General features: G+C 34.7%; 1 protein-coding gene across 1 annotated transcript; it reads right to left on the reverse strand.

Annotated features, from left to right (window-relative positions):
- Positions 1 to 5,195: 5,195 nt before the first annotated feature.
- LOC124103156 (olfactory receptor 2B11-like) lies at positions 5,196 to 6,140 on the reverse strand. Its single transcript, XM_046459658.1, has one exon. It carries the CDS (start codon positions 6,138 to 6,140, stop codon positions 5,196 to 5,198), a length of 945 nt encoding a protein of 314 aa, XP_046315614.1.
- Positions 6,141 to 17,711: the final 11,571 nt, after the last annotated feature.

Below are 17,711 nucleotides of genomic sequence, written 5' to 3' on the forward strand. Positions count from 1 at the left end.
TAATTTTTTCATGCTGGCATTCTTAATGATTACATACTTATTGGATATTTGGGAGAAATTGAAGTAAAATATGAAGCTTGGGTTTATTTAGTGGCTTCAAAAGGCAAAGTTGATAAAAACAACTAAAAATTAGAGATATAGTTTGGTATTATAATACAATAAGTTGAAATAAAATAGATAAGTGAACCCCCATCAGCAGAATCATCTTCTCATTTCCTTTGCTTTGATCTCATGGTCAGATATTATGTTCTGGAAATTCTGTGCATAGGAATCAAAATGCCCCTAAATGGTTATGATCACTTCAATAGATGCAGAAGAATCATATGACAAAACTTAACATCACCTGATGATAAAAACTCTCAATATATTCAGTATTAAAGGAATACACCTCACTGTAATGAAGGGCTTACATGATAAGCCCACAGCTTATCATGAACAATAGTGAAAAACTGAAAACTTTCTTCCCAGGATCAGGGAAAAGGCAATGATTCTCACTCTAGCAGCTTCTATTCAACATACTACCAGAAAACCTAGATAGAGAAATCAGGCAATAAAAACAAATAAAAGGCATCCAAATGGGAAAGGAAGAAGTAAAATTATTTGTTTGCAGTTGACATGACTTTATATATAGAAATCCCCAAATACTCCACCAACATTATTAGAACTAACAAATGATTTCAATAAAGTAGCAAGATACAAAATCAACATACAAATCAGTTGGGTGTTTGTATGCTAACAATGAATTATCTGAAAAAGGAATTAATAAAATAATCCCATTTATAATACCATCAAGATAATAATATATTTAGGAATAAATTTAACCAAGAAGGTAAAAGATTTGTACACAGAAAGCTATAAAACACTGATGAAAGAAAGTGAAAATTATGATAAATAAATGGAAATATATCCTCTGTTCTTGGATTGGAAGAATTAGTATTCTTAAAATATTCATACTGCTAAAAATGATCTAGAGATTCAATACACTTCCTGTCGATATTCCAATGGGCTTTTCACAGAAATAGGGGGAAAAATCTTAAAATCTACATAAAACCATAAAAGACCCAAAATAGTCAAAACAGTCTTCAAAAAGAAGAATGAAGCTGACGGTATTATATTTCCTGATTTCAAAATATATTACAAAGCTATGGTAATCATAACAGTATGGTACCATCACAAACACAAACATATAGACCAATAAAACAGAAAAGATAGCTAAGAAATAATTCTGATTTTACAGCCAACTGGTCTTTGATAGGGTTATCAGGAATACTCAGTGGGTAAAGGAAATTCTCTTCAATAACTGGTGCTAGCAAAATTAGATATCCACACATGAAATAATGAAACTAGACCCCTATCTCACACTATAAACAAAAATCAACTAAAATTTGATTGAAAACTTAAGTTTAAAATCTGAAACTATTGGGCTGGGGATGTGCCTCAAGCAGTAACGCGCTCACCTGGCATGTGTAGGGTGCTGGGTTCGATCCTCAGCACCACATAAAAATAAAATAAAGATGTTGTGCCTACTGAAAACTGAAAAATAAATATTAAAAATATTCTCTCTCTCTTTTAAAAAATATCTGAAACTATAAAATTACTAGAAGAAAACGTGAGAGGAAAACTTTATGACATTGGTCTGGGTAATGTTGGGAGTTTTTGTTTTTGTTTTTGGATATGTTCCAAGGCACAGGCAACAAGAACAAACATAAACAAATGCCATCACATTAAACCAAGAGGCTCTGCACAGCAAAGGAACAGCAGAGTGAAGAGACAATCTATAAACTGGAAGAAAATATTTGCTAATTATGTATCAATATCCAAAAATACATAAAGAGCAGAGAGTGGTTGTGTGTGCCTGTAATCCCAGTTACTCAGTAGACTGAGGCAGAAGGATCACAAGTTTAAGGTCAGCCTGGGAAATTTGGGAAAATCCTGTCTCAAAATAAAAAATAAAAATGGCTAGGGAAGCAGCTCAATATAGAGCATCCCTAGGTTCAATCCCCAGTATGTACCAAAATTTAAAATATATTATGTGTGTGTTTATAAACAGACATGTAACTAAATATATATACCTATATATATCAAGAAACAAATAACCTAATTTAAAAATAATGAAAGGACCTGAATAGACATTTCTTGAAAGAAGACCGATGGCCAATAGGATATGACTCAACATCACTATCAGGGAAATGCAAATTAAAAACTCAATGAGATATCACTTCACACCTGTTAGAATGGCTATTACCCAAAAGAAAAAAGATAGCAAGTGTTAATGAGATATAGAGAAAAGGAATTTTTAAACACCATTGGTAAGAACATAATTAGTCATAATGGAAAACAGTGTAGATGTTTCTTTCTAAATTAAAATAGAACTTTCATATGATCCAACAATTTTACTTCTGGGTATATATTCAAAAGCAATGCAATAAGTACCTTGAAGAAGAGATATGTGTATTCCCATGTTCTTTGCAACATAATTCAAAATAGCCAAGATATGGATCAACCTGTCTATCAACAGATGGATGGAAAAAGAATATGTGGTTTAATATAATACACACTCATGTACATACAAACACACTACATAATGGAATATCTTTCATCCTTAAAGAAGGAAACACTGACAATTGTGATAGCATGAATGAAACTGGTGGGCATTATGCTAAGTGAAATAAGCCAGCCACAGAAAGAATAGATACTGCATGATCTCATTTATATGTGAAATCTAAGAATGTTTAATTCATTGAAGTAGAATAGAATGGTGGTTGCCAGGGGCTGGAGGTTGGAGAAGTGGAGTAATGTTGATTTTTTTTAAAGGTACAACTTTTAAATTAGACAGGATAAAACAAGGTCTAGGAATCTAATGTACATCGTGGTGATTACAGTTAATAATATCAGACTGTATACTTGAAATTTACTAAGAGAGTAGATCTTAAAAAAATTTTTTAGTTGTAGAGGGATACACAATATCTTTGTTTAATAATTTATGTTTTATGTGGTGCTGAGGATCAAACGAGTGCCTCACACATGCTAGGCAAGTGCTTTGCCACTGAGCTACAGCCCCAGCCCCTATCTTCAGTGTTCTTACCACACACACACACACACACATACACACACACACAAACACACACACACACACACATACACATACACACACAGTACCTATGCAAGGTGATAAACATGTTAATTGGCTTGGTTTTGGTATTTCATTATGTGTACATATGTTGAAACATAAAATTTTTAATATATAAAATTTTTACGTGTCAATTATATCTCAAGAAGTCTGGGGGAGAAAAGAATGTAGTATGTGTTGTGTTCTAGAGTCAACTAAAAAGTTTCTTCTTCTTCCCTATGTTTTGTTACATCACCAACTTGATATACAATGAGGTTTTCATTTCAGTTTGTTTTCAGGTTTTTAGGGAGGGACTTCTTTTCAAATATTTTATGTAAGTATTAGTGTTGAAACATTTAAGGGTTTGGAATGTAGCTCAGTGGTAGAGACCTTGCCTAGCATGCATGAGACCCTGGGTTCAATTCCCAGCACCACAAAAAAATAATAAATAAATATTTTAAAACATTTTATAATTACTAAAGTATAAGTTATGTAATAAGATATATTTGGAGATGTCTAATTCCCATCTCTCTTCCTTCCTCACATTCTCTTATTTCATCTTTTCATTAAATTTGCTTCATGTTTTCAGTTTTTTTCTCTCAAATATAAGAAAATTCATTTTTATATTGTATGTTCCCCATTCCTTATAAGAGGTTATATTATATACATTGTGTTGTGCTTTGCTTTCATTTCTACTTAACACTACATATTTGGGTTCACTCTATAGAAATAATTGGTCATTTTCTTTACCCCTTTTACAGCTGCATAGGACTCCATTTTGCTTATATCATTCAAAGTTCAGTCAGTATTCAACTGATAGAAATTGGAATTATTTGGCTATTTTGCTATTAAAATAACAATATAATATGCTACCATGTTATTTTCTATTTTGCCAGTAACTTATTGATATTCAAAGATGAATGTATATTCTATTTTTCTTGCATTTGCATCAATGATGATGATGGGGTTAGGATTCTCTTATGTCAAATGGGAGAGAGATTTTCCCAGATTATGCTCTAGCCTTAGCTCTCAAACCTCTTTCTTTGGGGTTTTGTTTTGCTCCAGATAACAGGACTCAGCTAACTTCCATATCCTAAAACATTCCTCATAAATATTTAAAATATTAGTTTCTGAATTCCATCATGAATAAATAATAAATAAACATGAAAGGTCATGTTTATGACATTTCACAACATGAATTGGCAGAAAGATCTAGGAACCCATGTCAGTTTGTACTCTTGTTTGTTTTTTAAAAATTTTTCTTGTAAAACTGAGTTTTGTCATATAATGATATCTTACCTATGTTCCCTCACAAATAAAATATCTATGTATTTATTCATTTACTGTTGCTTCTTTAATGATTGTATATATATCCCTACCTACTTACTAGGTAATGTTGGCTATAGTTTTTATAAACAATAACTTCAGTTTTAATGTTTAGTTTGTTATATACAGTTCTCTCAATTTTTAAATAAATCCTGTTTAATAATAATATTCAATTCTCAGAAATATATTTCTCTTCCACAACTGTGGAATACATTTTATTTTTTGATGGAAAGAATTTTAAATTTTTAACATTTTGATCCAAATATAGTTTATTATAATTTGTAATATGAAATGTAGACCCAAATTTATTATTCACCATACCAACATCCAATAGGATCAACATTATTTAATAATAGTGTTTCCTTTGCCTGTTGATATTTCCTTCAGCTTGTTTGGTAAGTACTTAAAAATTAGATTTAAGAACTCATAAAAGTAACTTTGCATTTTACAGAGAATTTCATGCAGTTTTAATTTTTTACAGATTTTTTAAATCTTCAACACAGTGAGACAATTTTCAAGGTAATGACTTTCAGCTTTGTTTATTCCAAAAGTTCAGATGCCCTTGGAATTTTTTACTGACACCATACCAAAAGTTTAAAAGTAGTATCAAAGTATTCTTTAGTTGTTTTGTTATGAAGATGCATATCTCTATAAGTAAAGTTTTTCTTGACTTTTGAGCATGGTTTTCCTGGAACATATACTAAGAAGAAGACATTGCAGGTATTCTTGGGCCTTCCCATTTAAAATAAGACATATTTTCTCATATTCTTTTAGATGAAATGGCCTTCCTTAAAAACTTCCTCATAGCTTCTATAACTTCTTTGTTCCTCAGAGTGTAGATGAATGGATTGGCCATTGGAGTAATAACACAGTAAAACAGAGTCAAGACTTTGATAAGGTCTTGGGAACCATCCGCTGAGGGCTGCATATAGATGTAGATCCCAGGCCCATAAAACAAAGACACCACCAATAAGTGTGAGGAGCAAGTGTTGAAAGCTTTAAGTCTCCCAGAAGTGGAAGGGATTCGAAATACAGCTCTGGCAATGTAAGTATAAGAGATAAGAATCATGGAGAGGGGACCCATTATCAGGAGGGTGGCCACTACTGCTAAAATAATCTCATTGATTGTGGTGTCCCCACAAGCCATCTTAATAAGACCAGGCAGCTCACAAAAAAAGTGGTCCAGTACCTGGTTCCCACACAGGGGCAGCTGGAGTGTAAGTGTGGACTGCAGCAGTGAATTAGCCAGTCCAGTGAGCCAAGCAGTGCTGGACAGCTGTAGGCAGAGCTTATGATCCATGATTACAGAGTACCTCAGAGGCTTATACACGGCCACATAGCGATCTAAGGCCATGATACCTAGCAAGATACATTCTGTACAGCCTAGCCAATGAAATATATAGGCCTGGGCCATGCAGCCTATATAAGTGATGTTCTTGTTGGGCCCCCCTAAGTTGAACTGCATTTGAGGTACAGTTGTTGTGGTAAAACAGAGATCCAGAAAGGAAAGATTGGTAAGGAAGAAATACATGGGATTTTGGAGTTGGGAGTCTAGTTGAGAGACCAGAATAATAGCAATGTTTCCCAACAATGTGAACATATAAGACACCAGGAGGACAAAGAAGAGAGGAAAATCCAGCCATGGATATTTGGTAAGGCCCATAAGAATAAAATCCACTGGAAAACTTTCATTCATGTGCTTCATTGAATTTTGAAAGAAGAGACCTGCTAGAATCAAGAAAGAAAAGGGTGATATTAAAAATTCTGAGTTGGCAAAAGTTCTGTAAACACTAGGAAAAATATATGTAATGGGGGAGAGATGGTATATAGAAATCACAAAAATAATATTGAGTAGAATAGTTATTATAATTAGCATTGTAAAGAAATATTTGGGAAGTTTTTTCAATACAGAAATTGTTTCACTTTTTTTTTCTAAATCAAAGCTCTATGCAATAGATTAGTGGATACTAGTTGTCATGTCTTTTCTCTTCGACAAAACAAGCCAGTGGAAGGTGGGCAGTGTATTATTCTCCAGACAGTTAAGTTTAGTTAATTAGATGCTCCTATCCAGGATTAGAACCTAGTGAAATTATGTAGAGGAATGAAGAGAGCGAAAGGGCCTGTCATAAAATCAGAGCAGCTAAATTCCTAATAATGGTTCATGATGACAATACCAAAGGATGTGTCCTACACAGTCCCTTCCTAGGGTAGGAGCTTGTCTGTGTCTTGCTTCTCTTTATTTCTATTTTTTTTTTACCAAATTTTGTTCTTCATTCTTCCCATTGATTCTGTGAACTACCATTCTTCTGATATTTTATTTCTGCTTATGTTATTAGTATTACATTCTTCATTGCCAACAAGACAAATACAGAAAGTGGTACAAGAAAGTGAGTTGAAATATTCTCCAGGTGTCTTGTGAGTCAGGGAACTGATGAAGATAGAATAGGACTCTAAGAATTAGAATGAGAATCTATAGGGCATCCAGAGTATTCAAGATAACCCACCTTCCACCTTCCCCTTGTAGCCAAGGCAGTCTTCCCTTTGATCTGATAAAGTCATTTTGCTTAAAATTCTATACCTCTCAAGAGAATAAAAAGAGAAGCCACATACTTGGAAAATAATATCTGCAAAAGACATATCAGATAAAAACTGTTACAAACATACAAAGAATTCTGAAACTCAATAATAACAAAATAGACAACCTGATTTTTAAAATGGGCCAAAGACTTTTATAGACACTTCACCAAAGCAATACAGATGGCAGATAAGCATATGAAAAGATACTGTACATCATATGTCATCAGAGAAATGTAAATTAAAACAGAAATGAGATACCAGTGCAACTTATTGAAATGAACAAAATTCAGAAAGCTGACACCACCACATTCTGGTGCAGATGTGAAGCAACAGGAATGCCCATTCATTGCTGGTGGGGATGTACAACGGCACAGTCACTTACCAGATAGTTTGGCAATTCTTATAAAACAAAACATAATTTTACCATATGATCCAGCAGTTGCTTGATTTTATCCAAAGTTGAAAAGTTATGTTCACACAAAAACTGGCACACAGATATTTACAGCTGCTTTATTCATACTTGACATAACATGAAAGTAACTGAGAGGTTCTTCAGTGGGTGAGTGGATAAAAAAACTATCATCTATCCAGACAATAAAATATTAAAATTCAGCACTAAAATTAATATACTATATGAAAAGACATGAAGGAAACTTAAATGCATATTAGTAAGTGAGAGAAACCAATCTGAAAAGGCTACATATGGTATGATTCCAACTATGTGACATTCTGTAAAGGACAAAACTATGGAGAAGTAAATTATTCAGTGAATGAATAATTGGAGCACAGGGAATTTTTATGCAGGGAAGGTAATCTATATAATTCTATAATGGTAGATACATGTTATTATAAATTTTTCCAAACCCACAGAATGTACAACACCAAAAGCAAACCCCAATGTAAACTATAGCCTTTGGGTAATGATGACGAGTCCATGTTGTTTCATCAGTTGTAATAAATGTACCACTCTGAAGGGGGATGTTGATAATGGGGAAGTCTATACATGTGTAGGGGCAGGAGGACTATGGCAAATCTCTGTACCTTTTGCTCAAACCTAAAATTCCTCTAAAAAATAAAGTTTGGAAGAAAAAAAGGTTATTCTTACTCATTGAGAGGAATATAGGCTAAAAGGAAGCCAGTTCTCCTCAAAACCCTCTCCATAGTAAACAAGGTTAAAACCCTCCAAGTAAACAAGATTAAGTTCTAGCAGGCATTGTCAAGGTTAATTAAAAGACAATCCTGAAGAAATAATACATTTTTTAAAATTGCAGGATTTTACTAGTTTAGGACAGAGATTTGGAGACTCCTATATGGCAATGAATTCTGAGATTGTCTAACCAAAGAAATTAGATACAAATTTATCATAACCAGAGATACCTGTTTTTATTTACTGACTGAATCTATGAAGTAGTTTTAATTGATTTTATTTTCTGTTAGATGGCTAAAATATGTCTTAAAGTATGTTTATTTGCCGGAACTCCTTTAGTGTATGATAAAGTTATGGGTAATATTTATGTTAAGTCAATTAATGTGAGCAGACTGTGATGACAAGATTATCATTATATTAAGCCCAAGAAACTCTTCTGACTGATTTTACTCAAATTTGCTTGTTATTTTTTTTCTTTTTGGTCACCTATAAACAAATCCATCTACACTTCATTATTTCATTTCAGTCTTATAGGATTTTGCCTTTATGCACTTATTTAAGCTATTTCATCTTCATTTTATAAGGTTTAATTAAAAAATTCAAAATATGTATTCATCTCTCTTATTTTCATAGATTTTGATTCTGTAAGCCTTTGCTGGACCCAGGAATTGACATTTCCAGCCAGTATTTCAGATGATTCAAATGACCTTTGGATCACACTTTAAGAAATATTTATGCCTTAGGAAATAATTTATTCAATAAGAATACTTTAATACCTATTATGTATTATTGACTATTCTAGGTGCTGAAGATATTTGCTCTACATCTCCTCTACCTCCCACCTAGAAAAAATTATTTTTTGAGCACTTCATATCTGAAGAACAAGGTAATAACTACAAGAAATGACACAAAAGAAATAAGATGTATGAAAATTAACATACCGATAATTACCAAAACATAACTGTAGTCTTAAGTTCAAAGAATATATTGGTTAACTATCCAGTTATTTATTTTTATATTCACTCATTAAATTAATGTTACTTGTATGTCTACCCACTTTAGTGCACTGTGTTAAGCACCATAGGACAAGAAAATCAGACAGATCTATCATCTGTTCCAAGAAAACTCTACACCAGGACCTCTCTTCAGGTACTAAATATCTAATAATAATTAAAAATGTGCTAAGTGTGTGGTGCAGTAGCATACATCTGTAATCTCAGCCACTTGAGAGGCCGAAGCAAGAGGATTGCTAGTTTGAGGCTAGACTCGGCAATTTAGTGAGAACCTAAGCAACTTAGTAAAACCCTGTCTCAAAATAAAAATTTAAAAGGGTTGAGGATATAGTTCAATGTTAAAGCCCCTCTGGGTCCAATCCCTAGTTGTTGTTGTTTTTAAAGAATGTGCTAAATTTCATCCTAGATGTACAGAAGTAAAAGATAAAGAGTATTTGGAGATGCAAGAAGTTACTTGTAGGTAAAGATCTAGAAGGTGGTGGAATCATGGAAATAAGATCTTGAGAATTGGACCTGGATTTCAGGTAAATATAGCCTATGCATTTGTCTCCACCTATTAAAATGTCACTAAAAGGGTAAAATAGGTACAACTCATAAAGAAAAAGAGAATGAGAAAGAAGATAGCAAGAAAAGGGGTGGGAGGAAGCAGTGCAATTCAGAGAGATGCCAAGCAAACCTGGAAGGACAAAGGAATCAGAGGACCCAGACCCCCGAAAGTGATGGGTGTGATATGGAATTGAAAACAAGAAGATTGCCTGAGAGACTGTATTAAAAACAGAGCTCCGGACCCCCAAATTCTTTCACACTATCAGGTAACTCTGCTTCTCACCTACCCTGGAAGAAGTCTGAACTAAAGGCACTCTGGACTTGGGGACACCAGGCAAACCTAAGGACAAGAATAAAAGAAAACAATGAAATTGGAACTATTAAGTGGCAGTTTGCTTATCAGTTTCTGAGACACTCAATTCTCAAGCCCTCTCAATTATCACTACATTGATAGTCATGCCTACACAAGCTGCACAAGATTTTGGAGGACTTGTAATTTGAGAAACAGTGCTTGAAACAACCTACAATTTCAAATAAAGATTTTTAAATGAAAAGCTGCATCCATACTTAATAACCCTATAGTGAAAACCATCCAACACCAGGCTCTATATATTCACCTGTTAGCTAATAATTAGCATTTTATTTTATTTTTTAAGTGTTTTTAAAATTTTCAATGGACTTTTATTTTGTTTATTAATCTATTTATATGTGGTGCTGAGAATCAAACCCAGTGCCTCACACATGCTAGGCAAGTGCTCTACCACTGAGCCACAAACCCAACCCTAATAATTAGCATTTTAATGTCTCACTTTGAAATATGAACAGGTCAGGACAACCAAATATCTGAGGAAAGCTTCTAATTAAAAAGACAAAAACAGGGACTGGGGTTGTGGCTCAGCGGTAGAGCACTCACCTAGCATGTGTGAGACACTGGGTTTGATCATCAGCACCACATAAAAATAAATAAATAAAATAAAGGTATTATGTCCAACTACAACTAAAAAAATATTTAAAAAAAAAACCAGCCGGGTGCAGTGACACACACCTGTAATCGCAGAGGCTCAGGAGGCTGAAGCAGGAGGAGTACAAGTTCAAAACCAGCCTCAGCAACAGCAAGGTGCTAAGCAACACAGTGAGACCCTGTCTCTAAATAAAATACAATATAAGGCTGGGGATGTGGCTCAGTGGTTGAGTGCCCCTGAGTTCCATTCCCGGTATACCTCCCCACCCCACCAAAAAAACACATGGTTAAAAAAATAACTCAAATATAACAGAGACCCTTGTAGAAAGGAGAGGACATGTGAGGACACTGCAACAATGAAACATGAATAAAATCTCTAGAAATGTGAGTGCTATTTATAGAATATGAAATCATAGTTTAAAGTAAGAATATTTTATAAATAAAAGATTAAATAAAATGACTGAAAATTTGTGGAAACTTCAGAAAATAGGGAAAAAAAGAATTAGAAATGGAATGAGATAGCTAAAACATTAAGAGATCAAACCAAGAGATGGGTCAGATTTTAAGGGGGTTAATTAATAACACTTCTTTCCTCTGCCTGAATTCAGAGCAACATGAAAAATGCCAGAGACATAGAGATCAAAGTGTTCCCCTTATTGTTATTAGTGCTATTTGGAGATTGTGGTTTGAGTCATGCATATGAAATCATCTTGCTTTCCATCTTGCTTACCCATCTGATTGATACAGTTGGACAGCAATACTGCGTACAAACACACACACACACACACACACACACACACATAAGAGAGAAGATCTGCCACTTAATTCAGGGAATGGAGGAGCAGAATAAAATTAATCCTGAAAACTAAGTTCAACTAGAGAGAAGGAAAGTGGCTAATTCAAGAATGATTCATTCTATCTGTCCAATTTACTGTGTTAGTCAACATTCTCTCACTATAACACAATACCTGAGATAATCAACTTATAAAGAAAAAAGATTTATTCTGGCTCACAATTTTAGAAGTTCCAGTCCATGATCAGTTGGCCTGTTGCTTTGGGCTGTGGCAAGGCAGCACATGATGGCAAGAACATGTAGCAGAGTGAAACAGCTGACTTTATGACCAGGAAGCAAAGAAGAGTTTAGAGGGGACTGAGGTCCTACAATCCCTTTTGAGGGCATATTCCAAAAACCTAAAGACTTCCCACTAGACCCCACCTCTTAAAAATCCCACTGCCTCCCAATTACACCATCATGGGAACTAAGACTTCAACTTCTGGGTCTCTGGGGAACATTCAAGATCCATACTATAGCATATACTAATCAGATAAATTCCTCTTCCTTTCTGGAAACTATGAACAAGGCTACAGGAAAGATACAAAGTTCACTGGAATAGTGGCATTAGAAATCAAGAACAAAGTCTGGATATGAGATAGAGGAAGGTGTTAAAAGAAACTGAAATTTTAATCTGAGATGCTAGGAGAGAGGAAATACAATGGAATCAGAAAGGGACATACATGTAAGAATTGCTTGGAATAGATAACTTAATTTTTAAAAAGACCTCTTTAAAAAGGTAAATTTTCAGTTTGGCCTGTAAGGATTAGCTTGAGGGTTCACCCCAGGATGAATTCCTGCCTCTCCCAGACACCTCTATGTCAATTTTACCAGCTACACATTTACAAAATACCTTAAAACTACTTTAATCCTTTGCTAGGATCCTTCATCTTATAGCTGTTTAACCACCAAGGGCAGGGACTGGGACACACGTAGAGGTAGACACTGGCAGAGAAATATGTCTCCAAAAGCAAAGAAGATAATAAACTACAACTGAAAGAAAGACAGCAATTTGATTATAAAGTAACAGTGGAAAGGTCCTGTCCTCTCAAAAATGTCTTGCCTCATTGGTCATTGTATTGTTTGATCCTAAATCGATCTTCAGAATATGGGCTTGTAGAGAATTGATATTTAGTGACTTGATTTGCCCTCTCATTTCTTCTTTCCTTCTAGACAACCGGTATTTTGTACATATTTCTGAGATAAGATGAACAAGCTATAGCCATTTGTTTTGGCATAATGAAAATTCAGTTAGCTCATTGAAGCATCTTAGCCTGACTGATGTTGCACAACTCAGAACTCTCATTGTCTTCTTAAAACCAAATAACCCATCCCACCCTTCACCCCTCCACACCAAAAAAAAAAAAAGCCACCCCAGGCTCTCTAGCTGGTGTTGGTAGCCAGAGACATCACAAGAACATACCTCTTTTCATTTGAACTTATATTAAGCAAGTATCATCATAGAAGATTAGTCAGGAAAAAAGGTTGCAGAAGGGTCTGATTCCAAAGGTTCTGAAGAGGGAGTGGGGCAGGTATAATCAGGCCAGGACTCCAATAGGACTCTCCAAAAGTCTTGATGTGGCTGACTGGAGTGAATGAATTCTGGAAGCAGAGAATATTCTCTCTGGGTTCCAAATCTGAGTCAAAGGAAGATAAAACCAGTTTTCACCCAGTGTGCCAATGCTCCCTTAGAGACTATCATTGGTGAATAAATCTCCTTAGAGAATTCACATCAGTCTTGCATTTACCATTTTTGCTATGATTATAGATTACATCAGTTTTCCACTCATTAATCTCATTTTAATAGTAGGGGAGAGTGGGATTTACCCTCCTAATTTTCAGAAAGCAAACAAAGATTATGTTAATAATTTAACACATTCTAGAATGTGTCTAGAATGTGATATGAGATAATATCTTAATTATCTCATATCATGTTCCTAACATCTCATTGAAGTAGGCACTATTATTGTCCTCATCTTATAGTTAAGGAAATTGAAATTTAAAGAAATTAGTTTCTCCAAGGTTTATAAGGCTCTCACATTTCCAGAATTCAGATATGAAGTGAATGCTTTGCAAATGTCATGAATAAACATTGGTTTTGTCTATAGTGTTTGGTACATATGGCTTGTTTGGTCTTTTCAATCATATTGAAAACTCCTTGAGGACAAGAGTCATGTCTTCTTGTTCAACTGGTTTAACCATGGTGCTAATTAAATTCAGAGGCTATTTTTGTTTCTTACATAAGAACAAATTGTACGATTTACCTATCACATGAAGAATATCTCAGAATAAATCACTCCTGAGGAGAAGGCAGAATACAAGCAGCTACTTGGAAAGTGCTTTAAAGGCTAAATTCTTGTTTAACACCAGACAATACTTTTATGTCAATACTTCTTCACATCCATAAAGCTCCAGGCTGCCCCTCAGCAGCTATTAGATGCTGTCATAATCAAGCTGTTGTTCAGAGATATGGTATACAATACCTCTTCTTACTTTTGAATATAATCATGGGATAAACAGAGCATTCCAAGGTGGAGCAGATAAAGCCTTATAAAAGGAGATTAATTTAGCTTGTTACATGGCCTGTTTATTCTTCTCAGAGTACCTCCTACATATCTGAGGTTTTATTTCATATTTTCTTCCTATGAGAATAAAATAAGTTAAGCAACTGTTTACTAGGCTGGTATCTTCCCTTCATAGAAAGGAGACAACAGAAAGTTATTTCAGGTTTCCTAACCCAGACGGTTTGATACCAGTCTAAGTCACTTAATTCTGTTTAGCTTTATGACCATTAATTTCATCCTCAACTCTAATAAAATAGAAGAAAGACACCATGAGAAAAGCATGGGTTCCAGGGTCAGACTGACTCGGGTTTGAAACTGAACTTAGTCCACTTCCTATGATATGGTAAACATCACTGAACCTGTTTCCTCATCTTCAAAGAGATGATTATGATACATATTTGGACAGGATTGTCTAGTTAATTAAATAAGATTGTGTCCTAAAATAACTAGAATATAGATTTCTAATAGCCAACTCCCCTTCTCTCCTTGATCAGAGGGCAAATGAAGTGTTGACGGCATAGGTGGACCTCACTTTTAGTTCATCCCTTTGTGTAACATTTTAAGCCAGAGTTTTGCAAATGTGATTCATGTGCTTCAAAATTTCTTGAAGCCAGGTGTGGTGATGTGTGCCTCTAGTCCCAGCTACTCTGGAGGCTGAGGCAGAAGGATTGCAAGTTTGAGGCCAGCCTGGGAAATTTAGTAAATTTCTGTCTCAAAAGGAAATTTGAGGGGCTGAGGTTGTAGCTCAATGGCAGAGCTGTTTGCCTGGTGTACATGAAACCCTGGGTTCAATTCTCAGAAGCGCAAAACTAGCAAAATCACTTGGAGTGCATTGTTCAAAGGTGCACATTTTGAGGCTCCTGACCAACCAAGATTAAAACCTCTGGAAATTAGTCCCAAGAAACTATTTTAACCAGTTCCCTAGGTAATTCACTTATACATGAAAGGACATGAAAGTCTCATTCTGTTTTTTAAATTGCAGAATTTCAATTTCCAGTGGGGCCAATTTATTGATTTCCTTGAGGACTAAAGATATAAGCAAATATAAGTTATTATTGTTATAATTTAGTAATATTTAAGAAATCATTTGGAAAATAAATAACAATGTTGGGCTCTCTAGAATCAATAATAAATTATATTTAAGTTAAAAAAAAAAGGCTTCAAGGACTTGGAACATTTTTCTTGTTCTTCCCTTCCCTCCCCCAACCCCCAGAAAAAGGAGAGGATAAGAAAGAACTTCAGCAAAGATGTAACAAAGAAAGCTCTGGAAAGACTAAAGGTACTCAATCTGAGGCTAGGCGACTTCCAGTACAAAAGGAGCACAGAAACTAAAAAGTCATGTTCAAGAACTCTAAATAGATTCTGTAATGCAATGTGTATGATTTCCTCTTATAAATTACTATATATTTTTTTCTTTTAATTTACATTTACTCAGATAAGATAGCAATAGAGTGGTTGACTCCCTATCTGTGGATTCAACCAAACTTGGACTGAAAATATTTGAAAAATAACTGTGTCCATATTGAATACGTACACCTTTTCTCATGGCAATATCTCCTAAACAATATAACAACTATTTACATCTTATTATGTAATATAAGTAATCTAGACATGATTTAGAGCATTCAGGGTGATGTGCACAGTAACTTTAAACAAAGGACTTAAGCATCTGTAGATTTTTGGCATTCATAGGAATTCTTTTATTAACATTTATTTAGTGGTGAACATAACATTTTTATTTTTATGTGTTGCTGGGAATCGAACCCAGTGCCTCATGTATGCTAGGCGAGCATGCTACCACTTGAGCCACATCCCTAGCCCCAATTCATGGGGATTCTGGAACTAATCTCCTACCGATACTGAGGGATGACTCTACCATGAACTGCTATTTATTTAGTGTTTATTATGTGCTACATAGTTGACAGACATTTTTTATCCTTAAAATTTGTCTGTAATTTGAGGCTGGGGATGTGGCTCAAGTGGTAGCGCGCCTGGTATGCACGCGGCCCGGGGTTAGATCCTCAGCACCACATACAAACAAAGATGTTGTGTCCGCCGATAACTAAAAAATAAATATTAAAAATTCTCTCTCTCTCTCTCTCTCTCTCTCTCTTTTAAAAAAATTGTCTGTAATTAATTCTATGTTCCTGGATACTGGATATTTCATTGTAAATGTATTATTTTTATATATATATTATCAATTTTTAAAGCACAATCAATTTTTATCAACCTAAATAAGTTAATTATATAGTTTACATAAAAGAAAAACACATAAGAATAGCTAAGGAAACTCTCTAAGAGAAGAGCAACATAGGATAAGCATCTAGCCCTGTCAGATAATAATCCATATTATAACACCTCTATAATTAACACAGTGTACTCTGTGGACTTCCATTCTAGATTATGATAGAGTAACTGGATAATTCAAAAGGACTGATTTTATTCTCCTTTTTTAAACTACTAAGAATTGGACAAAAAGTATGCTATGTGGTTTTCACACATTGGACAACAGACAGTTCAGGACAATGATCCCTGAAAAAAGGGAAAAAGATGAGTAAGGGCTATGATTGTCTCAGCTCACTGCCTGGAGAGTTTCTAGGTTGCAGCTCAGGGCAGGGAAACTTAAACAGAGAAAAACAATGTCCCTGAGTTAAAGAGACAGAGATCAATATTCAGGGAGCTGAAGTGACTAGAATTCACAGCAGAATACCAAAGAAAAGAGTGCCTACAGAGAAAGAATCCTCAAGATCCGCAGAGGGTTTTATGGCAATTGAGAGGTCTTTCAGTTAGCTCCTATGCCCTTGACATAATCCCGTCTTATATTGTTTTTTGAGCACTTTCTTACTTTCTGGCACTAAAAAGATACTCTAGAATTTTCTTGCATATTTCTTGCCCCAATCCTACAGTCAGTTATTTCTCCAAGGAGCCTTGGTTCCTGGTTTCATTGGAGAACAGTAATAAAAAACAAAATCAGGGCACTGGGTGTCCTTATTGCTAATGGGTGTTTTTACTTGTAGGTTCTCTCAGCTGGGAAAGCAACATTGTGTGTGTGCGCACGCGCACGCGCACTATATATATGTATATGAATATACATGATACAGAGCACATCAATATGAATATTTATAAATGCTTCTATATATCTAGAAATTGTTTTGACTTTATGATTTTTTGACTATACCATGGTCTGGAAGTGATACACATTCAGTAGAAATCATAATTTAAATTTTGATCTTCTCCTGGTTTACACAACACAGTACTCTTATAAGATGTTCATCAGTGACAGCAAGCTGCAGCTCTTGCCACCCAGTCCTAAAGATAACAACATATGTGCTACAGTGTACTGTGTTGCTAAGCTTTATTAAATGCATCTTCAACTTACGATATTTTCACCTTATGAATTTATCAAAGCATAATAAGTCAACACATCTGTAAGTCAATACATCTTCATATTCAAGTGTAAGTCAACACATATGCATATTCATTTGTATCTATGGCAAACTAATTTTGAGTTTATACTGATATCCCCAACTCTATTACCATATGGATCCATCTAGTCTCCTTCCCTTTCTTGCCTATACCTTCTGTGCCATTGAGAAACCTGGGTCTCACTATCTATCATTCATTTATTTGATTGTT

The sequence above is a fragment of the Marmota monax genome, unplaced genomic scaffold, assembly GCF_021218885.2.
Source record: "Marmota monax isolate L192 unplaced genomic scaffold, Marmota_monax_Labrador192_F-V1.1 WCK01_AAM20220418_F8-fsc00280, whole genome shotgun sequence".
NCBI classification, from domain to species: Eukaryota; Metazoa; Chordata; class Mammalia; order Rodentia; family Sciuridae; genus Marmota; species Marmota monax.

Bases quoted from the DNA above. Each gene is read 5' to 3' on its own strand.
- LOC124103156 (XM_046459658.1), bottom strand. From the start codon at position 6,140: ATGAAGCACATGAATGAAAGTTTTCCAGTGGATTTTATTCTTATGGGC.